The sequence below is a fragment of the Lagopus leucura genome, unplaced genomic scaffold, assembly GCF_019238085.1.
Source record: "Lagopus leucura isolate 7727_CA_CO unplaced genomic scaffold, USGS_WTPT01 Super-Scaffold_100024, whole genome shotgun sequence".
In the NCBI taxonomy this organism is placed as follows: Eukaryota; Metazoa; Chordata; class Aves; order Galliformes; family Phasianidae; genus Lagopus; species Lagopus leucura.
Window position 1 is genome coordinate 6101675 of NW_024962276.1, and position 25660 is coordinate 6127334.

General features: G+C 45.6%; 2 protein-coding genes and 1 long non-coding RNA gene across 6 annotated transcripts; 1 reads left to right on the forward strand and 2 right to left on the reverse strand.

The window, feature by feature from the left end:
- Nucleotides 1–1168: 1168 nt before the first annotated feature.
- Nucleotides 1169–17089, reverse strand: BLMH (bleomycin hydrolase). 2 transcript variants are annotated; one of them, XM_042879924.1, is made up of 12 exons: nucleotides 16982–17089; nucleotides 16575–16775; nucleotides 15951–16060; nucleotides 15154–15295; nucleotides 13432–13520; nucleotides 12256–12348; nucleotides 8646–8801; nucleotides 8005–8163; nucleotides 7841–7908; nucleotides 7332–7449; nucleotides 5432–5501; nucleotides 1169–2173 (listed from the first exon to the last, which is right to left on the reverse strand). In XM_042879924.1, the coding sequence occupies exons 1-12, from the start codon at nucleotides 16992–16994 to the stop codon at nucleotides 2022–2024; spliced, it is 1371 nt and encodes a 456-aa protein (XP_042735858.1). In that variant the 5' UTR covers nucleotides 16995–17089; the 3' UTR covers nucleotides 1169–2021. The 2 variants fall into 2 exon arrangements, with proteins under 2 accessions (XP_042735858.1, XP_042735859.1); XM_042879925.1 differs by having other exon boundaries at nucleotides 16575–16772; nucleotides 16982–17074.
- A 118-nt stretch (nucleotides 17090–17207) lies between these two features.
- On the forward strand, nucleotides 17208–18455 carry LOC122184812. Its single transcript, XR_006180631.1, has 3 exons — nucleotides 17208–17347; nucleotides 17600–17766; nucleotides 18018–18455. It is a non-coding gene; the product is annotated as an uncharacterized LOC122184812 (long non-coding RNA).
- On the reverse strand, nucleotides 17347–21823 carry TMIGD1 (transmembrane and immunoglobulin domain containing 1). 3 transcript variants are annotated; one of them, XM_042880048.1, is made up of 7 exons: nucleotides 21736–21823; nucleotides 21098–21197; nucleotides 19853–20131; nucleotides 19057–19332; nucleotides 18280–18383; nucleotides 17991–18019; nucleotides 17347–17658 (listed from the first exon to the last, which is right to left on the reverse strand). In XM_042880048.1, the coding sequence occupies exons 2-7, from the start codon at nucleotides 21177–21179 to the stop codon at nucleotides 17655–17657; spliced, it is 774 nt and encodes a 257-aa protein (XP_042735982.1). In that variant the 5' UTR covers nucleotides 21180–21197; nucleotides 21736–21823; the 3' UTR covers nucleotides 17347–17654. The 3 variants fall into 3 exon arrangements, with proteins under 3 accessions (XP_042735982.1, XP_042735981.1, XP_042735983.1); XM_042880047.1 differs by lacking the exon at nucleotides 21736–21823 and adding an exon at nucleotides 21381–21574; XM_042880049.1 differs by lacking the exons at nucleotides 17347–17658; nucleotides 21736–21823 and adding an exon at nucleotides 21381–21574 and having other exon boundaries at nucleotides 17987–18019.
- Nucleotides 21824–25660: the final 3837 nt, after the last annotated feature.

The window sequence follows — 25660 nt, forward strand, 5'->3', positions numbered from 1 at the left end:
ACCAGGGTTCAGCATGGAGCACAGGACTGTTTACTCACCATGATGCCATTAACGCAGCACAAGGCAGAGGCTGCACATCACAGAGCCACGAGGCACCTTGGGTCAGCCTGCCCAGCCTTTGCCAGAAGGATCCATTCCATCCACTTCTGAAACCCCTCATCAAGGTCTCTAACCAACAGAGGGAGGCACTGCGTCCTCAGGCAATCTGCTCCAACTCTTCTTCATTACTTTGGAGACCCTCTAATTAGGGAAACTGATTGCAAAGGTGTAGCTTTGTTACTGGATGACTTGCTAGTAGAAAAAGCAAGCTGAGAGCAGTGTTAGTTTGTACCCTTACAGGTCCCAAGATAAAACCTTCTGGCAGAAGCCCAGGATAACATGAACTGAAATTTGCTAGAAAGGACATTGAATGATGGCACCACAGCACTGCAGGTACATTCTGTGATCTCCAGAACAGCTTTGTTACCTTCAAAGGAACACTACAGGATCCAGCCTTTTAAACAGCATCATTCAAGGGGAGTAACAACCAACCCCACTCTGTTCCATACTGTTGCTTCCCATCCAGCCAGCACTCTTGCACACTACCAGAAATGCAGACTGCAAGTTTTATCAGCTTGGGTGACCCCCAGACAAGCCCTAACATGGATTTAGTTTAGCAGCACCATGCAGGCATGCTTTAGCTTGGTATTTTTAATATATATATGTACATACACACACATTTGTATAACTTGTGTAAGATGTATATACTTCTATAATAGCTTTCTACCTGTGTAGTTCAAACAAAAGCAAAGTCAAACCAAGATGCAGAGTACCATAGCCATAACAAACATTTATCTAGCAGCTCAGGAGCTGGCAGCCCATCACCTTGCTTACCCTCCTATTTGCTCGTGGCTAAACCCAACTCACAGCAGCACAATTGTCAGGTTACATAGAGACAGTCCACCATTCCAGGCACTTCAATCAAAGGATTAGAACAGTGCTCATCACCAAACTATTTGAGAGCCCATAGCACATGACGCAGTGTTTATTTGTTCAGTGAGAAAAACAACTGTGTCTGCTTCAGACAACATACAGCAGCATGTTTCCTGTCCTCATACCAGCCCACTCACATTTGTTTGTGATTTCTCCAGTTCACCAGGGCTCAAAAAAGAAACCAGAGCTGTACCAGTCACTTAAGAAACTGTTTATTCAAAAGCTTCATAGCACCATCTTGTTTTTGAAAACATCCAAATAAAATGCAGCAATTAATTGGGTTTTTTTTCCTGTTCAGCATGACACTAACTCCAGCCATGAACATTTATGGTTGTTCTTGCTAATGTAACTGAAAAATAGCGCTCCTGTGCACACAGACATGATGGGCCTTGATATGTGTTATCCAATCCTAGCTCAGTAACTGAAGAATAAAAACAAGTGAAACTGGAAACCTCAGGTTATTTTCCCCCCAGTGCTGCTGGAAGATAAGTTTTCTAAGGGTAAATAAGGTAAACCTCCTCTAAGGTTCTGCAGTTTCAGCAATATGTACCCTTGAAAACTTCCTCCTTTAAGAGAATTAAAAAGGAAAGTGTATGAAAGACCTTGGGCATTCTTTTGTGGCATAAGATAGACCACAAATGGTTAATCTATAAGAATCTTGACACATTTGTTCCAACACCCAGCTGGTAACACTAAAGAAAGGCCTTTGACTGTCATCTTTCCTAGGGAAAACCCTGGTCAAAACGGTTCTACTTTATTACTATGCCGATTTAAAATGGATAAAACCAAACCACCATTGACAGCACTTGTATTATACTTCACTGCAATTTTTTTTTTCCTTCTCCCTTTTTAATTTTGCAGAGCAGCCTGTCTGAGAGCTTGAATTCAGCCAAGTAAAGCGCTATTTCCCAAAGATCCTTAACTTACTTTGCAAGAATGTGGACCACGCTGAAGGCTTGGTCACATTATCATTTGGCTATGGCTTCCAACCACTGGGTTCTCTATTGCATCTAATCTGGTTGACCATTAAGAGGCAAATATTCTGGAGTTCACTTGGCTAAGGCCCCCATGGGGTCCCATGCAGGCAGAACAATGGGTTCTTGCTCCATCACTGCCAAGACGTCCTCTGGCACGTACTTCTTGTCCACCACAACTTCATACACGTACTCAGAGAACCAGTCGTCCGTCATGATCAGGTAACCTGGTGATGAAAACGGCTCGTTACAACAGAGAACCACCACCAACACAGTGGAACAGTCACACAAGTTTCACATCTGAACAAGCCCTTAGGGACAGGTCACACTTTGTATCTCTCAGGAGAAAGTGAACAAAATTAATTGACATTTAGGCTGAGCAGATGTATTTCGTGTGCACTAAAAGACTCTCCAAGAAAGCAGCTAGGAAAAACAAGGCCCAGAAAAACTCGTTTTAATTCATCTGTTAAAATAAGCATTGGGAATGCCTCAAAAAACTTACACTGAGAGTAAGGTTACCTGGTTCTCTGTCTTTAGAAGTCTTCAAGATGGTGGTGAAAGAGATATTTGCCCAGGTGAATAACCAAATCATCTCTTGCTTAGGCCAAAATTTGCTGGCTTATTTGCAGTAAGAGGAGGAGGCTGCCTTCCCCAAATACAAAGGCATCCAAACCAGTTTTGCTGAACCAAATCTCAATTTTCTTCCTTAACATAATTCTTATTGAGAATTTCAGTAAACAATCTTTGAAGTGAGGGGGAAAAAGTCAAATTTAGAATACCACAGGCTTTAGCAGAAAGCTATCATTGGAAAAACTATTCAAAGTGAACTGAAAATAGAGTGGCAGTGATAAAGAAAGCATTTAGAAGACAGATGAGAAGGCTTTATGTAATAAAGTTTCTCACATCCTTATATACAGTATCATCACACAATCAAATGAAACAAGAAAATGTCCAAAGAATATGGACAATAAATGCATCTATCTACACCATCTTGTTTCTAAAGCAAGAGATCAGATAATTCCCATAAATTAAAAACCCTATCAATTGTAATCCGAGGTAGCAGCCATTTTGGAAGCACTGCCAAAAGGAGCTGCTTTGATTATTCTCTCTTCAGGATATGAGTTCTTGGGACACACAAAAACCTCTCACTCCCAAGAGCCAACAAGTAATTGCACCCTGAGAGGATAATGAACTCTGTTCTGACATCCTGCATCTCAGAGCTTGACAGTGCTGATTAGGATCGCAGCGTCTGAACAAGAAGGAAACGTCAAACAGAACTTCAGAACATGCAAATAAGTGAGGGCTCTGTGAGCAGGGCTGTGCTCAGAGGCACAATGGAAGCCATTATCTGTTTCTTCATTAAAAGGAGATGTGTACTTTGCAGGCAGATCGTCCTGCTGCAGCAGAACAGGACGCTGACTACAGGAGGAAGCTCCGCTCTGTATGGAGTTGGTCCCCATTTCTTTCACTTAATTCTCCAATGGAAAACATTAAAATGCAGCACTGTAGAAGCAACAGGCTGCCAGATAAGGGAGAGGTCAGCTGAGGATGAATGGTCTGAGACTTCTTGCATAACCCAGCATCTGGGCATCTGAAAAGAAAGCCCTTGCAAAGTTCCTGAAGAACTTTGTCTTCCCCGCGGGGGAGTTAAGGTACAAGATCACAGAGCCTGCCATAATGAACTCGTGAGATTATAGATGCACACAAACAGATAAATCTGCAAAACGTCTCCCTGCGGAAGCAAGCAGTCAGTACAAGGGATGAAGGCAAAAGGAAGATGATTTTTGGCTGGAGGTACCACAGGAAAGCACTTTTTGTGCCAAAACAAACAAATGGACCCCTATCAAGTGGATGTGATAATGTGATTTAGTGTTTCCCTTTGAAGACCTCCTCCTTGCTTTGAGAGGAAGATATCCGATGGGACAAGCAGGGTTCAAAGTTTGGTAACGCTGTATTATATCTTCAGAACAAAAGAATAATTAAGTTTGCCTGTCTCACTGACACAGTGCCAGCAAAACACAGAAAGGAAATATTTTACTGGGAAGTGACTTTTTTTACCTAAAAAAAAAAAAACAACAACCAATGTTTGTCAGCAGCTCTGTTCATCCCTTGAGGAAAAGTGGATTGGATTCCAAGAAACCCTTTTACAGCAGATAGGCATGTAATTACTAAGTATTTAGGAGAGGCACTGCTAGGCTGTTCCCAGGGCTTCCCTTTCTCCAGGACTAGCAGCACCACAAGAATCCAGCTCTGCACACTCTGCAGATGCTAAGCATACAACTGAGTGCTTCCCAGATACCCAGAACACAAGTCACAGTTGTTCCAGCCCTGTGCCACGCAAGGAAAGCAGGGACCCTCTGGCACTTAGATTGCACTTACAGCAAAGCACAGGGAACCCTGTATGAAAAACACTCATTTCCTACCAAGTGTTTGTTTTCTGTTGTGAATTTAATGACAAAGTCTCTGGTGTTTTGTCACAGACTGTAATCTATCATCTTGTCCAATAGCAGAGCTAGGTCTTACTTGTATCTCCCACACCCAACTGGGCCTCAACTGGGATGTGCCAAGCTTAACATCATTCTTGACCTTTTTGTTTCTGATGTAGATTCTGGTTCTCTGTGCAGGACTTATCCAAGCACAGTTTCCCAGTAACTTGCAAGGCAGATAAGATAAAGTTCTCTGGCAGACTGACTCAGTGACATAGCAGGAGAAGCAGGACATGAACCTCCTACATCAGCTAGCATTGGATGTACAAGATGGAAAAAGCAGGGCAGGAAGAGGGGGAAGAAACCCTCTCGAGTTTCCTGTTTTGCTGTTTCAGAACAAGCTCTGCTCCAGACATTTAGGCTGAGCTGGCTGACTGCAGAGCTCAGCAGAGCAAAGCAGGAAAGCTGTCACACTGTCAGACCTGCTCACCCCAGGGCAGCTGAGATCAGAGCTATGCCCAGACACAGCAGAAAAGCACCCCTCCAGCCATGCCTGTGCTGAGCAGGGGAGCAACTAGAAGCAATTTCCAAGCCACTGCTCAGCTGTGACTCATGTTCTGCCCACAGTGCCTGTCCATGTGCCACGCCAAGATGGCTACAGCCCTGCAGAGCTTACCAATTCTTTCCAAATGAACAGCAAGGCAGGCTGAAACAGCCATCAAAAGGAAGGCAAGTTGATGCAGAAATCTGGTGTCAGTTGAACCGCAGGTGGATTTTTTTGGTTGCTGGTGCTTGTCATAGCAGGGAGGAACAGTGCAAGGATGCCATAGGTCATGTTTTCAGCATGGCTTTAGAAATGCAATTAGTCAAGCTGCTACAGGCCACTTTCCTTTTTTTGCTATTAACTGGAATAATACCTGGCAATTTTCTTGTGATCAAGGGTTGCCCATACACTGCTTAGAAACTGTAACAAACCAGCCAGACTTTCCCCTATTCAACTTCCCTGTTTCCAAACATCAGGTTGAGGCTTTGTGTTCCTGTGACTATGCATTGCTTTACCTTTATTACCACGGTCTTCACCCCAGGAATTTTCCACTCGCCACTTTTCAAAGCAGTCTTCTTGCCCATCCTGCAACAAAACAAGGAGATGGTGACTCAGCAGCCAAGGGCTATGAGAATTCACAGCAGCCAGCCCTTCCACATCGAAATCCAGCAGCAGCAAATCAGAGCTCTGCTACCAAAAGCCTACAGCCACCAGTGAGTTTCAGACCATGGTTTATTGCTAACGATCGGAAAAAAATCTGAAGTATTCGCATGAGGAAATGTAGCCCAGGACACAAAGTGAAGTAAATATTGTAAAGAGATGTTAAGTTACACTGAGCCAAATTCCAACTGGAAGAATCTAAGCTGCCTTCTCTATCACCACTTAGGCACTGGGGGCCTTCTGAAACACAAAATGCATCCCTTGCTCGAAGGAGGAATCAGAGAAGGCACGAGGGCAATAAAGCACCTGCAGCTTTCTTCAGAACAGCATTATTAGGAGCAAACTCAAGCACACAGATCTAGCTGTTGGACAAAGTGGCACAGAAATGTTTGTGTACATTAAGGTGGTTGTTTTTAACCAAAAGGGACATTTAATCTGCATCAATGTTTAACCTTGTAGAATTGTAATGCTATTTTTTAAATCTTCAATCCAAGCCTTCTACTGAGCAGTAAATCCACAGCAGCATTATATTTTAACTATTTATCAAAGCTCCTTCAGATTAAGCTCAGGTTTAATATTAGAAAGCATGTTCAAAGTGGAAATGAAGCAAAAGTAGATTATTCTTCAAACAAAGGACAGTAATTTCACTTAAATGATCATTTCATAATAGGTAGCATCCACAGTGATCTCAAACATCTTTTTAAGGAAATGAGGTCATGTTTTACACAGCTATACACTTAGGCATGTGAAAGTACAAACTTGGAAATATAGACCATAAACTGTAACCTCCAATGGAAGCGCAGCAAGTGACTGGAGACGTACAAGCTTGAGTCACGAGTAGACAAATAGGTTTTGAACATGAGTAATGTATCTTGAAGATGCATTCATGCACAGTAAATGTTAGGAACTCAGAATGCAGAACACAGAAATTCGTACTGGATTGGAAAAAGCTGCTGAAAGATTCCTATGACTCAGCAGTCTGTCGAGTCCTCAGACTGCACAGCTCAAGCAAACAGTTCCATGCAAGCGGCTGCTTCTCAAGCCAAGGTCATGTTGGACAGGAAAAGATCTCTTCAAAGCAACTTTAATAATAATGACAACTTCTGGAAATAATGGAAAGCATCAAAGCTGCAGATAACTCTACACTGGAGTATGAAATTCCCATTTCATACATTCTATATCTGCTCCTGGCAGCACTTAGCTAGGGATTCATCTCAACGTGCTTCTGCCAGAGATATTTGTGACACTGTATTCCCCCTCTAACTACAAGTAGGCCAGAGAGGTCACATGCCAATGAATGGCAGAAGGTTAAGACTGCTGCAAAGTGCCTCCTACTGGCTGCTCCAGCATCTCTCCCTTGTAAAAGGTGCATTAGACTAACCCATGCAGTGGGATAGGGTGGAAAACGCTTGCTACTTGATTTCCTGCTCAAAGTACCTCAGAATCTGCATTTAAAACCAGCTAAGGATGGTTGGTATGTCAGAAACTGAAGCAAACTTTTCCCTCTTCTCCAATTGGAGTTTGTGGAGAGAAGGAAAGAAATCCTTAACTCATCTAAAATTCTTCCATTCTTAAGTATCTATAATTGTGAACACAAGGCAAATAAGGAAACAGACAACCTAGGCCTTGCGTGCAGGGTGTTGCCAACATGCAGAGCCCTAGCAGAACAGCTTATACACTGAGTGAGCCCAGAACACAAACAATCTGCTCAAATACATCTGTGCAGACGTCAGAGTTTCAGGAGGCAGACTCTACCTTCTCCGAGACAGCTGTCAGCACCATGGCATGGGTCATCATGGAGTCTCCAAAGATCAACCGTTCTGCCTTGTTCATGTTCTTGACAGAGACACCAAACACCAGCTCGTGGTTAAATCTATTTGAAAGCGACACACACTGCATTACAAAGGATGCATGGAGGATTCTCCCCAGCATAACACAGAACCAGCAGACAGGCCAACAAGTTCTTCTAATCACACTGTCAGGATAAATGCAAAAGACCGATGCCTTTAGGAGTTTTTCCTCACCAGATTCTAAGCAATCCAAATGGGCAAAAAATATCCAAATCCTTTAAAGATGTGCTACAAGAAATAGAGATTTTAGCTAAATGTAGGAAAAAGCACATTCCTGTTGCTTGAGTTACTTAAATACACTTCTTTTAGGTATACTTAACCAAAAATATGTACAACTTGGGTTTTTTAGGCAGACAAGGCATTATGTCCTAGCCAAGTATCCACAATGACATTCTGTTTTGCTTTTCTACTTACATATTCAAGTCGTTGATTCCCAGCTTGCCATAGAAGTGCTTTGCAACGTCACAGCCAAACCACACAGCCTACAAATAGAAGGAAGAGTCACATCTAGGCCACATTCCAGTGAATTTTACACTGCAAGAGTTGCACCATGTCGTTCACCAAAAGAAAACCCAAACCTCTCCATCCTTAATAGACGTTGCAGCCAATTTTTTCAAGACATCAATAGGCTGGTTGTTATAGAGAGTCTTCCTCCCTCCTGCCATGTTGCCCAGGTACTCCACGGTGTACAGCTGGCAGTATGGGTTCTGAGGTCGAGGATCATTCACTAGACACACCTGCCAAGAAAGAAGATGTAATAAACTAAGATGCAACTCAAGTGTGATCTTTGGGAAGTGAATCCAAGCAGATCTCAGACAATTGCTTTTGTCCAGTCTAGCAGTCTGCCCCATCAGCTGAGCAGCAGCTGGCTGAAATACCAGCTTGCTTCTTTTTATCTTAGTTTTACAAAGTTCGCCTCCAGCTGTGGCACAGGAGCTGTAAATGTTACTCCTATTTTCTAATAGCTGCCTTAGAACTTGTTATGATTGATTCAGTCACTTCCTGTATTGCACTGAAGTGCAATATCACAGCTAACCGAAGAGCACATCAGAAGAGAATGGGAAATAAACACTGAGCAGCCTGAATTGAGGGAGCTGAAACTGTCCTGCATGGTGTCATTACAAGCGCAGACAGCACACTCACAACAGGGGAACATAAGTTGCAGGCAGTTTAGCCATGAAAAGGTCTTTGCAAACCACAGCCACGCCACATCACTGACCTTGTCCTCCATGTTGAAATAAGGCTTCACGTGCTCGTTGTAGAACTGCACTGGTGTCAGAGGACCAAATTTGTGATAGTTCTTCTCCTTATCCCGGAACTCCCAGCAGAAGGTCTCTGGGGGGTTGCCCAGGCAGGTACTCACTATTCTGAATACCTGCAGGGAGAGACAAACATCTGTGAATGTGCAGAGACATGTAGGTTCTGCCCCTGCTACCACAGCAACGCCGCTGAAGGATTTCTCCATGAGAAAACCAATTGGAAGGAAGAAATCTTAGCTTTCACCTCAAAAGCACGCCAATAAGTGCACACACATCAATGGTTTGCATCCAGTTTTGCAGACTAGATGTTGCAATACTTCAAGAATCTGAATCAATCTACAGGGAACCAACAAATTGAACGTACACTCCAGGTTATCCTAGCAATGAAGCAGACAAATCGAAAGCCAGCTCACTGCCCAGTCTCATTCTGATATCAGTAAGTCATTCTGAAGCTTCTCTGTCAGGAAATCTTCCCAGTGCAGGAGAGATCTGTTTCTAGAAAAGCTTAAACACTCTGCATTACTCATTGTAAAGTGATTTGCCACATGCAGAGAGAAACCAGATCTTCCAACGCACACAAAGCAATTTATCCCAGTGTTTCCAATACTAATCCTTTTTTTCCCCCCATGGATCTCTTTTTTCATTTGGATTTCAGCAATGGGCTTTTGTCTCTTTCCAAAATCCTAGAGCAATTTTCTCATCTGCTTTAATACATTTAACAACGCCTCCATTTAGGGTGAAGCTGACAGGTTATGCAACTTCACTGGAGATCCCCATCCCCTGGCTGCAGCTGACAGCTTTCTACTGCCTTTCTTTTACCACAAGGAGGTGGAGATTTCATGTTGTCAGCCTCCCTTTAAATCAGGCTATGAAACAGTGCTTTCTCACAGAGCTTGTAAGGCATGCTGACTCGTAGGCAGCAACCAGATGGCTGTCTCTGGGTATATTTAGCAGGACTTACCACAGACAACATGGGGACATGCAATCATATTTAAACAGGCTTAAATGTTTTATTGCAGCTGAAACTAGTTCCCTTCACCTCTGTTCATCCATGTCATCAGCACAAGTCTTTTCCTCGCAAAGAACCAACGGTGTTTAAAATAAGAGAAGGGTCATCAGGTCCAAGCTGTACTTTCCGCACTAGGATCCAACGGCTGTGGTTTGTGCCAGCTTCCCCAGGCTGCCTGTCTTCACATTCCACCCTCACCAGCTTCCACAGGACTGGAGACAAAGCCTTTCCCAGAGCTATTTCCTTCTGGAGCCAGCTGATCGGGCTTTTTTCCTTTTCATTTTAACCTGCATTAAATCTACACTGACTCCATGCCTTTATACTGCAAGTCGTTTTTCATGTGAAACTACATGCAATCTCAGTTTTTAACAGGTTTTGTGCTCCTTTTTAGTTCTGTGTTCTGAAGATGCATACAGAAAAAAAAAAAAAAATGCCCAGAGAGAAGCAGAGGGCTTTCTGTATTTTAAGCACTTCGTGTTGAGGGCAAAGCGGGTGCAAATTTCAGGCTAAGCAGCATCCACTACTTGGCTGTGTACAAGATGCAAATAAGGCTGCTCTTGCTCCAAGCACTTTAAGGAAAACAAGTGAATAGAGTAATTATTGGGTTGAAATAAGGGTGTGGGCTTATGTTTTTACTGGAGGAACTCATTTATTTCTCAATAAATATGTTAAGGAGGGAATGTTAATCCCTAAACAACTGTAAATATGTATTTTTGCACACGCTGCACAAAAGGTAGAGTTTGCTGTGGATCCACCACATGGCCTCAGTCAACCCCAAGTGGTGCAGATGAGGTCAGGAAAACAAATCAAGAGGGATTTCTAAAAGGAGAGCAAAAAGCAAGAGAGCTCGAGGCAGAGGAAGGAAAGCGATGGAGGCACAAGTCTCAAATTAACATTGGCAGCTGTGCCTGGGAACGACCTCCCTCCCTTGTTTTTTCCACCACACCCCCTAGGGGACAACCCTCGATATCTCATGGACTTCCTCTACCAGCAGGAGACTTATTTAAATTGAAAGGTGACTGGTATGACTGTGGCAACAAGGAGAACCAAGATAAGGCAGAGATGTATTGAACCGTGCTAAAAAAACACAACACCAACCACACAAATAACAGTGAGCAAGGAAGGGATGCTGCAGATAACGAAGAGTCTACAGAGGCAAACTGCAAAGGAAGAAGAAGTCAATCACAGGCACGGAGCTGATCTCAACTTCTGGCCTGCTGTGCTCTATTTTGATAAGGAGAATGTTTATACAGCTCTGGAGTGAATACTTAATCCTATGTTCCAGTACCACTGCCCAGTTTCAGCTCGTGCTGCCTTCCAGCAGAAGTGAGCTAAGATTTGATATGCAAATAAAGCTTCACAAAGGCGAGTTCTGCTTTGCCACATATAAAAACACGCAGCCAGCTTCACGCATGTAAACATTTGTTGTCTCACTCTTCTCATTCCAGGGTTCTTAAAATACACACCAGAGCACCTGCACACTCCAGCTACAATTTACTAAAGTAAATCCACTTGAGTTGTGCAATACTGCTGCTACTGCCACAGGAAGTATTGTGTTAACTACAGATAAACATCACCTTATTACAAAACAAATTATAATCTGTTAATGAGCCTCTGCCAGTTCCAAGATCCCTTATCAGAGGGCAAGAGGCCCTCAGCAAATGAAGGGACTTCCTACAGAGAACTGTACATCACTGCCCTGGAAGATGAACAGCAGCCCTGGGAAGCTCCATCACCTGCTGTACATTTCTTGAGACACCTAAGGACAGACATTGAAACCACTGCAGTATGTTTGAGAAACAAATGGAGACTTCATTTTTTGTTTGTTTAACGTGTTTGGTCAAATACATCAACGCTCTGAACACTTAATTATTAACAATTAATGTGGGCTATTTAAAAATCAAGTAGAAGGACTGAAGGACAAATGACACGTGTCACATTCATGTGAGCAGATGTAGAGGCAGGGAGCTCGTGGGTGACACACAGACATCAGCACTACAGGCTCTCATCAATTGTAAGTTAATTAACACAGACAAAAGCAGAAGCTGTGGTTCCTCCCAGCAACAGATCACAGCTGGGTTCAGCCCTGTTTAGCTCACATCTTTACCACAACGCAGTGCCTGCTGCTGTTCTTTCCTGCTCTCTTGTGGAGGATCTCTGCAACAACACGTGTGCTGTCGGATTCTCAACTCAGAATTGTCAGAATGCAATTTTCAACCTGCCTCTTTGCTACTATTTAGAAAAGCCTGGTAGGGCATTGTTTTGATCACCATTCATATTTTTTTTATTGTGTGACATTTGATTTTTCACAGAAATGGATACATCTTCCTGAACTAAGTTCCAGTCTACCATACATAAATAGCATTTGTCTGGAAATACAAAAACTGAGTAAGAAGCAAGCAAATAGAAAAGAGATGAAAACCTCTAAGTGTTCTGCCATACAAAACACCCCTAGCTGGGCAAATATAGGTACTTGTTTTGCTTTATCCTGATATTTACAGATCAGTTTGACCAAGAAACCTCCTTCTACTCTGCTCTCCCCTTTATCACACTGCGTTTACCTCTTCTATCATGGTGTCCATTGCAGCACAAAGTTCTTCCTTATTTGTTCCAGTTGCCACCATGTTCCTCAGCCGCAAGCAGTACTCTCTCATCTGTTTAAGGAGAAGGTCATTTTATTTTAAGGTTATGAAAGGTGCTGCCAAATCAGTCTTCAGGACTTCCAACCATCCAGGTTGTAACAAGCACCCATTTTACCCTTCATAACATTTTCAAAAGTAAAAAAATCCACTTTGGAATGTCTTGTTAGATATTGAGTCTTTAAAATCAAGATTCTCATTTACATACAAGAAAACAGCACAGAAAAAAAAATCTACAAGCACCTGCAATTCAATGAGTATTTTCTAACTATTCTGAAGCTTAAGCCATCAGCTTCTCTTAAGGCTTGGCTCCCCTTGGTTCTGTAACATAACTAGTGCTGCAACATTCAAACTCATGGCCACCTCTGACTCACAGAGCAGACTGCCTCCGTACCGTAAAATTAATTCTGCAATTCTAATGCATAATTAATATCTTGGCTGATAAAAATAATGGAGCACTTCCCCACTGCATACAGAATTGCAGTAAGAGCAGCACATGCCTCCATTACTGTCATCATCCATAAGGCAGAGAAGCAGTGACAGGAGCTCCCTCAAGACCAGCTGGTCTGCAGTGTTGAGGAGAACAACATCAGCACCACCATTACATCTAGGCTCACTGCAGCAGATTTTGCATTATGTATTTCCAAAGGCACTTTCCTCTTAGCATATTCCTTATGAACTGGAATAATCAAAGCCCATTATAAAAATGCAGTTGAAGCTTTTCCATCTAGTCATAGTTACCTGTCCACCTACACTACCAGCCTCCTGATTAATTCACTTCTGTAGTTTAGGATTCAAGCTACAACCACAAATCAAGCAGGAGCTTTTCAGAGATTTGATCATTAGGAACAATTGCTACTAAAGTTACGTGATGTTCTCAAGGTACTGAAGCCTGACAATGGCCATCTTCTTCCATAAACACATTTTCCTGCTTCATATTTCAAGGTTAACTGCTATGAGTTCAGGCTGCCTTTTGAATAAAACGAGTTCAGTTTCTGAGATGCACTTAAAACTTCAGCCAATGAAAAGAAATGAAAGAATATCTGAAGCAGGGTCATTCCCACCCTTCTTTAATCATAACATACAAGCCACTTTTACCTTATGATTCAAGATCTCATTCATCCTTCTAGTAGCCTCTGTGGTATGAGATTCAGGAAAGTATTTCTTGGGAACAACACCATACTTTTCTGAAAGAAATTAAGTTGAGGGTTAGCAATCACTGCTGGAATGGGATCACTGAGAGGTTCGATTCATTCCATCTGACACTAAGCTCTCCCAGACTAATTAGTGCTTCTGAAGGAGCTCTTTCTCATTAGAAAAAGTTCACATGAAAATGAAGATCCTGAAAAATCTTTCAGAAAAACTGAACTCACGAATCATTCCATGTATTTGGTCTAAGTTTAAGTTTAAGATTTCCCACTCTCCTTCACTCAACATTGATAAAGCATCAGCAGTAACCATTTCCTACATCTCAGTACCAAAGATCACTCCACTCAATGCTCTGGATGTAACAGCAGCAGCCAGAAGTTCTCTCTGCCTTGTTTAAGTGTTTGTAACAGTGAAAAAAGTTACCCCAGGCTTCAAAGAAACAATTTTCTTTTGTGATTCTAAACTTACATTATTGGCTTGTTACCTTACAGAGGCCTTCAATTGCATTATCATACCAATTAAAGTAGATGCTAGTCTAATTCAAACACCAGCACTATGGGTGACGATGCTCCCTAAATTGCACCTTTGTAAGACCAGCACTGCCACATTCCATATGATTTCCCTCTCACCAATCTTTACATCTCCTTTCTTCAGGCTGCAACTCAGGGCAGCTTTGCTTCTGCCTTGAAGACACACCCTGGTCTAACAAAGTCTCTTCTTTGCCTTGTGCACTACGACTGCATGCATGGACACAAAGGCAACAACATCGAGTTGAGACTGCAGTAAAAGGGGACTGAAACTTACTACTGAATTGACAACTGGGGTATCTAATTATCCTGCTGATTTTGAGCTTCTATCAGAAGCAGCAACATGCAAAAATAAAGATCCTAGAGAAGATTTAAGCCTAATGCTTAGAAGATACAATAAGATCCTTGATTGAAGAAGGCAGCCACTAAGTGTCATGCCTTTTTACGAGCTTCCAGGTCTCATACTCAATTTCTATCTACTACAGATTGCCAGAGTAAGGAATCTTGAACACATCAATCATTGAGGCATGCTACAGGCTCTTCCTGCATGCCTCACACCTGAGGATTGAGTACACAGGACAAGAAAACCCATCTTCATGGAAGTTCATCCCTTTTCTCCCTGTGCTAACAACAGAAAGGTGATGGTTACTGGAAAGGAAGTGTGATTAGAAAATAGGTTAGCTGCTTTTTCACATGGTGTATCGGAAGATTAAAGAAAGCAAAGCTGGAAATCAGTGACTAAGTCCAGAAGAACTTACACAATTCTCCAGACTTCATTTCACCTGCAGTGTTTTCCATTAAATTCCATTTTCCATAAATTTCCATTAGCAGAACGCTCTGAGACAGACAACAACTTACTTTCAGGCATAAAAGCATAGAAGATGTAGTAAGCCTTACGCTCAGAGCCAACTTGTTACTCCTCATATTTACCTCAGTCATTTCAGGCTGGTTTTGGACAGGTTACAGTGAAAAGTATAAGCAAACCTCTACTTGAAGTCTTCTGCAGTGCCAGCTACTCTATGACCTAGGAGATCCTACACTGTAGTATCAAGTATAGTATCAAACATTGAGTGAAAGGAAACAATTTTGGATCATCTCCCAAATCAGTGCACAATTTAGGACTCCCAGCACCCAATTCCCTTACCTATAATGTTAACCAACATATCCCACTGGCCTCCATCATTTGTGGGGTTACTGAGCAGGAATTGCACCAGCCTTCCATCTATGGGTTCCTTTTTCTGAGCTGTTTCCACAAAGGCATTTAGAAAGTAGTAACAACGTTCAACCTACAACGAACAGACAGGACAAATCTCTGTGTGATACACGCATGGACTCGTTCCCATTCAGTATTCAGTTCTTTGGAGCTAGATGAAACCATCTGCTCATCCACTAACATGCTTGTTTTCCCTCTTCCATCTCAGGTCTTAACCGAAAGCTTATTTCTAGTGCAGACCATGTATTTACAAGTGAGTTAGTACAGAGCTCGAGGGCAGAGGAAACAGGAAATATGAAACAAGTTATATAATGAAACCTGGCACAAACAAGTGCTAGGTTTTCTCAATTTCCCTTCAGGAAAAAAGCAAACAGCTCCCAGATCAGTAGGTGGCAAGCACGACTGAAAGAGAGCTCCACAGAAAATTACAGTCAGGCTTAGGCTTCCCGCTGGGCCTACCATAAATAACTTTTAAAATACTCAGAACACTTGAAAGACTTTTACTACTTCAAAACATTAACATCTTGATGACTTCCTCCTCAAGCCACAAGTCTCACTTTGCCCAATCTTAATTTCAAATATATATTTAAAAACTTCTGGTGGTTCTTTGCACTCACATTTTCTATCTGGATTGTTCAGAGAGCCCAGCTTAAGAAAAACTCTGCCCCACTACTAAGACTCAATTGTATAAGCATTCCTAGCACAGTCTGTGGCCTGCAGTACTGTACCTTGTCCCAAAAAAAGAGATATGACTGGCTGAATTCAAACTCTTCAATGTTGTACTTCTTCATGAAGGGAAGACGCATTGCATTGAGGCAGGAAAAGATCCAACATCTCCCTGAGGTCAAAGAAACAAGAATTAAACTGCAACACTTGTATTCAGAGCTGTGTAAGGGCTTAGAGCAACACCATGAATTTTGCATTCCATTTTAAGCATCTGGACCAGTGCCCTGGCCAGCACTGTAGGTTACTGAATAACCAGTGAGTTCAGAAGTCCTGGATGGACTTGATGATCTTAGTGGTCTTTTCCAACCTTAATGATTCTATGTTCCTATGAACCATGCATGCAGGTCTCCCAACTGCTTCCATCTTGCTCTTTACAGAAGGGAAAGAGGACCAGAAGGCAGATATCACCCTGCTGCAGGGATTTCATGTCAGATCACCCAGAGAACTTCCAGCAGCTGCTCTCAGAACTCACTGCCACCAGAATCCCTCCTAGAGCCCGGCAGTGAGCCCACCCTGCCATGCCCAACCCTAAACAAAGCTCCTCTTGATCTGAGACCCCCAGCAGAGATTCCTACACCCATAGGGAGGTAACCAACCACCCTATGTGCCCCAAAGCCCCCACTTACCAGAATTCTTCTGGTTGGTGACAGGCTTGCCTTCGGCGGGCACGGCGTGTTGGAAGACCTGTATGGTGTCCTGCACCACCTGCCGCTGCAGACAAACCTCCAGCGGGTCACTGCAGGTCGCCACGTTCTGGGCCAGCAGGAACTGCGGCTCGGCCCGCAGCCGCCGAGTGAAGGCCGCGGCCTTCTCGGTGCTGAGCCCTGCTGCAGGGGATGGAAGGGGGGAAGGGGAAGGCAGCATAAGCGCCCTGCAGCGGGATACAGGACGACCCCAGGCCCACAGCCCCTCGCGGGCTTTCATCACGGAGACCCCACCCCAGAAATAAGCCTCCCCCTCCCCAGGCCCACCACCACGGTGAGCCCACCCCCCCCCGGGGACTAGGCCCCCCACACGTGCGCCCGCCCCTCACCACGGGCATTCATGGTGCCGGAAAGCGGAGCGCCGCACAACAGCCGAACCCTCCCAACGGGTCGCGCGCGCCCCGCCGGAAGCGGCTCTTATAGCCCCGGCACCGGAAGCCGGAAGTGGGGCCCGAGCCGTTCGAGTTAAGGGTGGCGGTGGGAGGGGGACGGCGGGCGGAGAGGGACAAAAGGCGTCGGATTGCGCGAGCCGAGCCCGCGGCAGCTCACGAAGCTCCGCCCCCTTTCCGCGCCGCGCCCTTTTCTCCAGAACGTTCGGCGCCGCGGTCTGGCGCTCATCGCGATGGTCTGCACGGAGCGCCCTGCTGTCCCGACAGCAGCGTGTGCACCACAGACTCGAGTTAACGTATGGCACGGTGCGTTTATTGGCGGTGAGGTGCAATCCCGAAACGAAGCCAAGGGGCGGTCGGGGGGGGAGGCAGACAGGCTGCGTGGCCCGCCATCAGCGCGGCATCCCAGGCTCGGGGCTGCGGGACGAGGTGCGGCGGTCCCTCAGCCTCCTCAGTCTGCGTTCTGAGCAGTGATTGCGATCAGCAGCTGTGAAATGATGCTTGTATTGTCACAAAGCTCGTGTCCGGAGTTGTGTTTAGGTGCCTAATCTCGTGCAGGTGTGCCACCACTTCGAATGGGGTTTTCTGGGTATGCAAAGCTTCCCTGCCATCTTTACCTGCAGCAAAAGGGAACAACGTGGAAATTCACTACCAGTGGAGAAAAAAAAAATAAAGCCAACGGCTGAATTGAACTCAGCTCCCAACGGCTGTGGCTGCACACACAGGTGAGGTTTTTCCCCCCTGCACGGAGTGTTTTCCTTTCACTTTCATGTGTGTCACTGCCCTGTGTCCCCACGTCCCAGCCCTGCAGCTGTGAGGGGTGACAGCAGCCATCCAAAGCTGCAGGGCAGCATGTGGGTGCTATCATGTTTTGCTAGAGCTTGAAGAAGCGGGTTCCATTCAGGGCCTTATTCTGGGAAGCTGTGTGGTTGTGCAGTCAGATACTTACAGGGCTGTTTCATTTGTTTTTTTGCAGCACTGAAAAGAAAGAGAGAATGCTGTTACTGTCTGCGTTTTCTGCTCAGAGAGGTGTTATTACTGAGCTCTTGCACGTGTGTAATTCACTCCCCTTAAAAAGCCTGAGATTTGATTTATTTGCTAGTAATTCTCAAGGAGCTGATATTACACAATGGCTCCCTAGCACTGGAAAACAGCACTACAAAGCAGCCCAGAAAAGGTGGAAAATAAAAGGACATTGAAGCATTACGTTTTTCTTAAGAAACTGAGTCTTTGCATACCTTAAATATTTTGTCTTTCTGAGCCACGATTCCAAAAAGCGCAGTGAGTGCAACCACCACAGCAGCAGCGATAACAGCCTCCGTGGGGAAAACAGTTTTTTTATCTGTGAAGAGGGAGAGGAGGTTGACTGTTAGATTGGTGCAGTCACATAATAAAGTCATTTCACAGAGCTGGAGAGAGGCACGTTTCTGTGTTGGTGAGTGGAAGGAGGAATTGAAACGCTGGTTGCTGAAGTAGATTCCCCAGGGTGTGGTTGTCTAGCTGTGCCACCCATAGCCCAGCTTTCAGGACATCCATAGGAGTGATGGGCAGTGGGTGCCTGAGTCTGCTGGCTCACTGAGATGTGGGCACCCAGCCCAGCTCCCTGTAGCCCATGGAGGCACCATTATTTCTGGAGGACAGCACAGCACCATTGCCTTAAGCAGCTTGTTTCTTCAGCTTGACAGAACAGCGTGGTTAGAATAAGAAGCTTCAAGTGAGACTTAAGGTGCTTTAAAGCACGCTTGGATGTGCCCTGTCATCATGGGAAGTGAGAAAGTGGGATGAGTCCACTTCAGGCCACACTTGCCAAATGCTTTTGAATAACAGGTAAAGCAGGATGGGCCTTCTCTGGTGCTGTGCAGGCAGGCACAGGTGCACAGAGAGCTCCTTGCTGCTCTCAGAAGTTCATGTGGGCAATTTCCATGATGTAAACCCACTTACAGTGGGTTGCTACCATTGCAAAAGCCAATGCAGAGCTGGCCTTACAACTTAATGTTTAGTAGTAATTTTGTTACCTTCAACTATCAGGTGGATATCCTTACTGCTGTCTCCGCAAGAAGATTTCACCTCACAAGTGTAGGTCCCGTTGTCAGACTTTTGTGCTTTCGTGATAGAGAGCTGGAAGGTCTCACTGTTCTGGTACACCTGGTAGTGGTCTTCTATTGTCAGGATGGCGTTGTTCTTGTACCATGTTGTTTGGCCTTGAGGGTTGGACTTGGCACTGCAGGACAGAGTGACGTCTTTGCCTTCTTCAACACTGATGGTCTGATCTTCACCCACAGAGGGAGGAACTGTTCAGAGTAAGAGCAGTTAAAGAGGTCATTCCTGTAAGTAAGTAGGTTCCCTTTTCACATCAACTGCAACACCATTTGTAGGGAACCTGCTTTAGTAGGGGAGTTACTTTGACAATCCCCTGAGGTTCCTTCCAGCCCCTACAGTTCTGTGATCTGAGCACACATGCTGTCCTGTGCCCCATCGTGATCCCCATGGATCAGCTGGGCAGTCATGACATTTACTACTGTGCCTTTCCTGCCCCGACTTGCATCCTTGAGAAAGAGTCTAGGTGGAGGCAGGGATGTAGCCAGAAAATCTTACTTAAAGGGCCCACCCATTGCCTGTAAAAAGGCATTAGAACAGGCTATAAGCACCACTGTAGAAAGGGAGTGACTTATCACCTGAGCTATCTCCTCCTCAGCACATTTTTTCCCGGTGAATACAATGTACCAGGGTACAAAAACATCCTGCCTTCAGCTGAGCACTTGGGGTGGGGCAGAGCCCACCCAGCCATCCCACACTGATAGCAGCACTCACAGCGGACGTCCAGGACCACCGAGACCTGCACGGACTGGTCCCGTACCAGCTTGCACGTGAAGGTAACGCCATTGTCAGACTCAGAGACCGGAGAGATGCAGATGTTGCTGATGTTCATTTTATTCTCATCTTTCAGATCCACTTGGCTGTCTTCTCGGTACCAGCGCAGCTCCTCGGCTTGGCTCCTGTTCTGTGCTAGGCAGGACAGGGAGGTGAGAGACCCGGGCGATGTGATCAGGGTGAAGTCATCGTTGTAGTTATTGACAGACAGTTCTACACCTGCAAAAGAAGGAGAATGAGGCCATTTAGGCGTCCTACCCTGCACCCTTTCCACAAATGCCTGTGGTTTCTCTAAGCCTTGAGCTTGGAGGAAACAATCAGAGCGTTAGGCTTCAACATATCACTTCTCCTTCAGGTGGGACTTCAGTTCCTAAGATAGGAAACAACTTTATCACACGTTTCCCTTCATGGTTACTTGAAATCAAAGTGAAAGTTTTGCACCTGACTGCATGAACTCCAAAGCCTGACTTATGATAGATAACAAAGCATCTGAAAACCATGTCGTGGCACTGATAATGTAACACACAGTGAGAGAACACCCTGCCAACAGTGCCCACCCTCCTGCTGCAAATCACTGTTGTAGCATATCTGTGCCAAGAGTTTTTGTGTCCACAGTTTGGTGTTCTGCTTTTTGGCTGGAGCTGAACGTTGTATTAAGCTGTTCGTCAGCTCCTCTGCTGCGGCCAGAAGATTGGTGAGTCACAGTTAATCTAACGTAGAGCCTCAGGATGGATTAAATGGGAAAACAATATGGGAAATAAGTTTTTCTGTCAAGCTGGAGCTCTCTAATTTAGCCAGTGTCATGAATGAATGAGCTGAAAAATGCATCTCAGAATAAAAGGCAGTGCGGTCCTGTGAGTACAACAGCCCAGAGCTCCTTGTCTCCCCCTTGGTGTTCCCAGGCCAAGTGCATTGCAGTTCTCACTTCATGGAGCAGCTGTGAACATGGTGGCCTCATCGTTCCTGTGCAGCTGACTGAAATGCTGAAGCTTCCCCATTCCCTGCTTGGCTGCTCTCAGAATTGGAGGCCAGTTTTTAGACAGTCCTGCAGGAGTGATCTCCAGAGCATATGAAGACAGGGTGCTGCCATTACCTGTCACCCCAGGCAGAACCCAACCCCAGCCAGTTTCACCTGCCAGCACGATGGAGTTTGGACAAACAGTGCTGCATTTTTCCATCACTTACCTGTGGCTACGTGTGCCAAAAAGCAAAGCATGAGGATGTGCACTCGGCAGGAGGCTGTGAGTCTGCTTCTCTGTGCCATCATGGGGAGCCCAGCTGGTGCCTGCCAAAGAGAGGCAGGGTCACTGCATTGACTGCAGCTGTTAGGAGCCTTTGGTGGCGCTGGGTCGGTGTCACCACAGCATAAACTGAGCCAATGTCTTGCTTTTCTCCAGGGGGTGTTTTTATCTTTGATTGCTGCTGCTTGAGGTCATCGTCTCTCACTCTCTGCCCATCCCTGACTTACCTTGGGAAGAGTCTCAGAGATGTGGCTTCTGAAAAGAAATGTGCAGCCCTTCCTCTCCTTATTTATAAGCTCTGATTTTTAATGTTTTATGGTATGGTAAGAAGTGAATCCATAAAATGGGTTCAAGGCCACATTTAATTCCTGCATTTCTGAGCTCCCAGAACACTGAAGAGAAGTTCTTGCTGGGCTCTGCTGGCTTTTTATGAGTCTTGACAAGACAATGAATAACTAAGGAGAAAGTTCCTGCATCAGCCATAAAGACCTCCTGCCAAAAATAACACTTCTTCCCTTTCAGCTTTCTGGCTGTTCACGATGCTGTTTCAAGCTATAAGAATTGTGATTCTGTGAAGCTTACCCTAATTATCCTCTGAGGAGACTCCAGCTGCCCCTTCCTGCCCCATGTCCTGCTGCTGGGTCCTTCTTAGGCTGCAGAAAGAGAAAGTGCTCTGGTTCAGACTTTGGACTGGCAGAGCAGGGAGCAGAGACATGCCCTGTAATGCTGAGTACCCTCAGGGTACACTGTGCTTAGCTCAGGTCACTGCTCTGCAATTATATTTCATGTGAAGAAGGAAGTTTACAGTAGGTGAGGATGTAAAGGATGAAAGAGTGAAGTTTGGGAGCGTATTTTCAGTCTATAAGCAAGAGTGAGGGAAAGAGATCATTGGGTAGCAGGGAGCTTGGTGGTGACACAGGGCACAGCATTGAATGGGAGCTGGGGGAAAAGTGTGTGCCAGGTTTGCCCCAGGTTTGTGTGATGGGCAGAAGGATGAGCTCGGGTTCGTTGGGTTTGTGGCCGTTGAACGATGGCAGCGCTGTTTTGCAATGTGATTTGAGATGTACTGTAAGAAGGGAGATTAGAAAAGCAAGGTGTTAACTTGGCCAGAGATACGGGAAGGCAACAGTTTAAAACTGATAAGGAATTACTTTCGCAATGACTTTTTACATATGTATTTTTATATAGGGCTTCATTATCTTGTGGGTGTCTTAATTACCACCATGATTAGAGTTTTGTGGGTTGCATTATCCACCTTCTCATTATACTTAGGAGGGACATAAGCTTCGTTCCAGAATGCAAAGCAGCCACCAGTGAGTCACAGCAGGAGGGTCCCCTTCAGAGAGGCAGGAGCCCCGTGGCTGTCCTGCAAGGAGCCAGCTCTGCTGTGTGCTGTTTGTGTCAGGGAGGGCTCCATGGGCACGGGCTGGAATTATCCACTGGCTCCTCCTTGCATCCTTATGGCAACAGTACACCAACAAACCCCAAATAAGGCTGTTCTTACGTATGATTCTGAACAGCCCCAAAGGGAATAAATTAATAAACGCCATTCTCTTCGGGTGTAACACAAGCCTTAGAAACCTGAGAAGAAATGGTTTAGAACGTGAAAGAGACTGTTGGCTGCGTTACCCTCCAGCTCAGAGTCAGGGCAGTGTGTGTCCCAGTCTGCCCTTGGTGCCTGCAGAGGCAGAGCACTGCTCAGAACCCCCAGGGCTGTTGCTGGCAGAGGGTTGCTCTTGCAGTCTGGGGCATCCCAGGATGCACACAGGTGTGTGTGAGTTGGGATTGCCTCTCTGCGTTGGCTGGCAGTGCCTGTAACTGGCTGCAGTCCTGTGGTGCTGGTCCTCCAGGCTCTGCCCCAGGCTGCTCCTTGTGGTTCTCCTCTCCTAATCCCTTTTTAATACGTGGTGCCACATGTTTTGCAACTTCCATTGTTTAGGAACACCCAAACCCAGCTCGGAGCAGGAGAGCAGGGCTGCCAGGGAGTGCTGCTTGGGCACCCTCTGCTCTGTGCTGCCTCCCACAAACCCCATTTTCCCCAAGTATGATGACTGGAGACGTGCCCTGCTTTTGCAATCAGACTCAGCCCATACCCCACATACTTTCCACTATTGGCACAGAAGAATCTGAAGTTTCGTTGTTTTTTTTTGTTTGTTTTTAATATATAATTTTGCTCATCATCATATTTCTCGATCGTCCTTAAATGGAAGGTCACACTCTCTGGCACTGAATGCAGAGGAAAGATGGGCAAGTTTTAGCCCTGGGAGAAAAAGAACAAGGAAAAGAACCAACCCCTGCATGAAGGTTGGAGGGTGGCGGGGGCCACCTACTGGCTGCGGACTGGGGCCATCGTGCTGTGCCTCTCTCATAGCTTTAAGCAGATCCTTGCAATCATTTTTTTCAGGATCATTTCAACTCCGTCTCCTTGAAGTGAGTGCAAGAAACCGAGCCGTGTCCCAGGAGTGCAAGTCTGAGTTATACTGCAGAGCAGCGAGGTACTGGCCTGTGGATCGTGTGCTGTGATTGAGAGCACCCAGAGACTGCAGAAATTCTCAGGGCTGTGCACAAAGGTTCTGCCAAATCACTGCTGTCTGTCAGCAGCCTCATCCCTGATGCTCCGGGTTGTGGTCAGTGCTGCAGGTGTGCCCACGGCCACCAAGCTGACTGAGAAGACTAAAGGCAGAACGCTGGTGTGGTTGTTCCCGTCCTGCTCTGTGAAATATGGTCCCAAATAAAAGCACATGGGAAGAAAACTTGGTGTTAAATGAATAGTACAGGTATCTGCGGGAGATAGATGGAGGTTTCTGTCTTAAGTTCCACTTTAATTAGGAAAAATGTGTTCTCAGAGTGTGCTGCAGTGGCACAGCAGCCCAGGGAGGTGAGGGAGTCCCCATCCCTGGAGGTGTCCAAGAACCATGGGCACTGAAGGCTGTCCACTGACATTATGGGGTGGGTTGGGGTTGGACTTGGGGATCTGAGAGCTCGTTTTCAACCTGAATGATTCTGTGATTCTGAAGTTTGGTCCTTGTATCTTCCCAGCAAGGTCCTGTTCAGTAACTTTCCACTTTCACACACAGTAGCACTCGGGCAGATGAATAACAACCAATCCTTTGTTTGCATCCTCTACTCATGGAACTCCATTTTCAACCCAATGGGAGCAACTCCAAGGCAGCCTCCTGCCCAGCAGGCTGTGGTAGCAGAGATTATCTGCAAGGTCCCCATGACTTTGTTGTTTTTCTGAGCAGAAACAAGCTGCCACTTGTTGAAATTCAAGGGATTTTTGCTTCCTAGGGGAAACCAGATTGACTGGGGTTGATGACAAGTTGGGTGCCTGTTTCTTGCTGGATTTAGAAGCTCCCTTATGGCCAGTGCGGGAAGTTCCCTGGTGTAATTCCCCAATCTGCTTCTTTTTCAAGGCACTGCTGTGCTGTGGTGCCCTTCAGCCTGGACCTAAGGTATTTTTGTCTGCCTAGGAACTATCATTGCCAATGGGACTTCTTGGAAGTGCACTGCTGGAAAACCAAGTGCTGATTTGATCCTGTGAAGACCTCCCAAACAACATCGGCAGTTTGAACTTCCCCACTGCGGAGCTGTCCCTCGTTCCCTCTGTGAGCAATCTGCAAAGACCAGGCTGCCCCATCCTGCCTGATGGGGAACCACTCCGAGGAAACCAGGGTGGTGCTGCAGGGCAAAAGGCACAGCCCCCATGAGGAGCAGGAGGCGTTGTGCAGGTCAGTCCCTAACCTGCAGTCTCACCCTGCCTGCAGGCAGAGTCTCAGGCTGGCTGGTGGGAGCTTTATTTGTGCTAGCTGATGAGAAATGACGAGAGCTCAGGCCTCATGTTGCTTTTACAGTTGGTTTGTTGAAATTCCAGACAACTGGGCCTTTATCAGCTGACAAGGGAAATGAGCTCAGTTATTCTGTGTAAATCCAATGCAATTTATTTGTAGACTGAGGATGTAACCTATGTAACTGGGACCATTTCTGAGATTGCTGAGTTCCCCATTGATATTCCTTCTCCCTTTCAGTTTAAAATGCCCTGATGGCCCAGGTCTTTCAGCTTTCCCGGGAACCTCTTAGATAAATAATCCCTGTTCCCTGCTCATCTCCCTCCCAGTGACCACACAGCGTGGATCAACCCTGAGAAGGAGGAGCTGATTTGCTCTTCTTTTCCTCGGGGCCCTTTGGATGCTGTGCCTGCTGTGATCTGTGGTGCAGCAGATGGCAAAGATCTGCTCAAGGGATGGATGTTCCCCAAAGGTTGCAGGTTTATGGGCCACACTCAGCTCATGTATCCAACAGGAAACGCTGGAGCTGGGAAGTAGATGTGTGCGGAAGATAGCATTGGGGATTTGAACAGGAATTGCTGAGACCCGGTGTTGGAGGTGACCCCTTTTTTATATGGGCTGCAGTGTTTTTTTTGCAAAGTTCTCCTTGTTATTCCTGATCATTCCACCTGCCTGAAAAAAAAAAAAAAGGGAGCAGCAAAGATCTGATCAGAGGAACC

Excerpts from the sequence above, each read along its gene's own strand:
- TMIGD1 (XM_042880048.1), bottom strand. The coding sequence starts at position 21,179 with ATGATGGCACAGAGAAGCAGACTCACAGCCTCCTGCCGAGTGCACATC. Across the intron at positions 20,132-21,097 it reads TTTGGCACACGTAGCCACAG|GTGTAGAACTGTCTGTCAAT; the intron begins GTAAGTGATGGA and ends CTTCTTTTGCAG. Across the intron at positions 18,020-18,279 it reads AGAAAGACAAAATATTTAAG|TGCTGCAAAAAAACAAATGA; the intron begins GTATGCAAAGAC and ends CTTTCTTTTCAG.
- BLMH (XM_042879924.1), bottom strand. Across the intron at positions 16,061-16,574 it reads CACCAACCAGAAGAATTCTG|GGAGATGTTGGATCTTTTCC; the intron begins GTAAGTGGGGGC and ends CTTTGACCTCAG. Across the intron at positions 8,802-12,255 it reads TGGACACCATGATAGAAGAG|GTATTCAGAATAGTGAGTAC; the intron begins GTAAACGCAGTG and ends CTCTCCCTGCAG.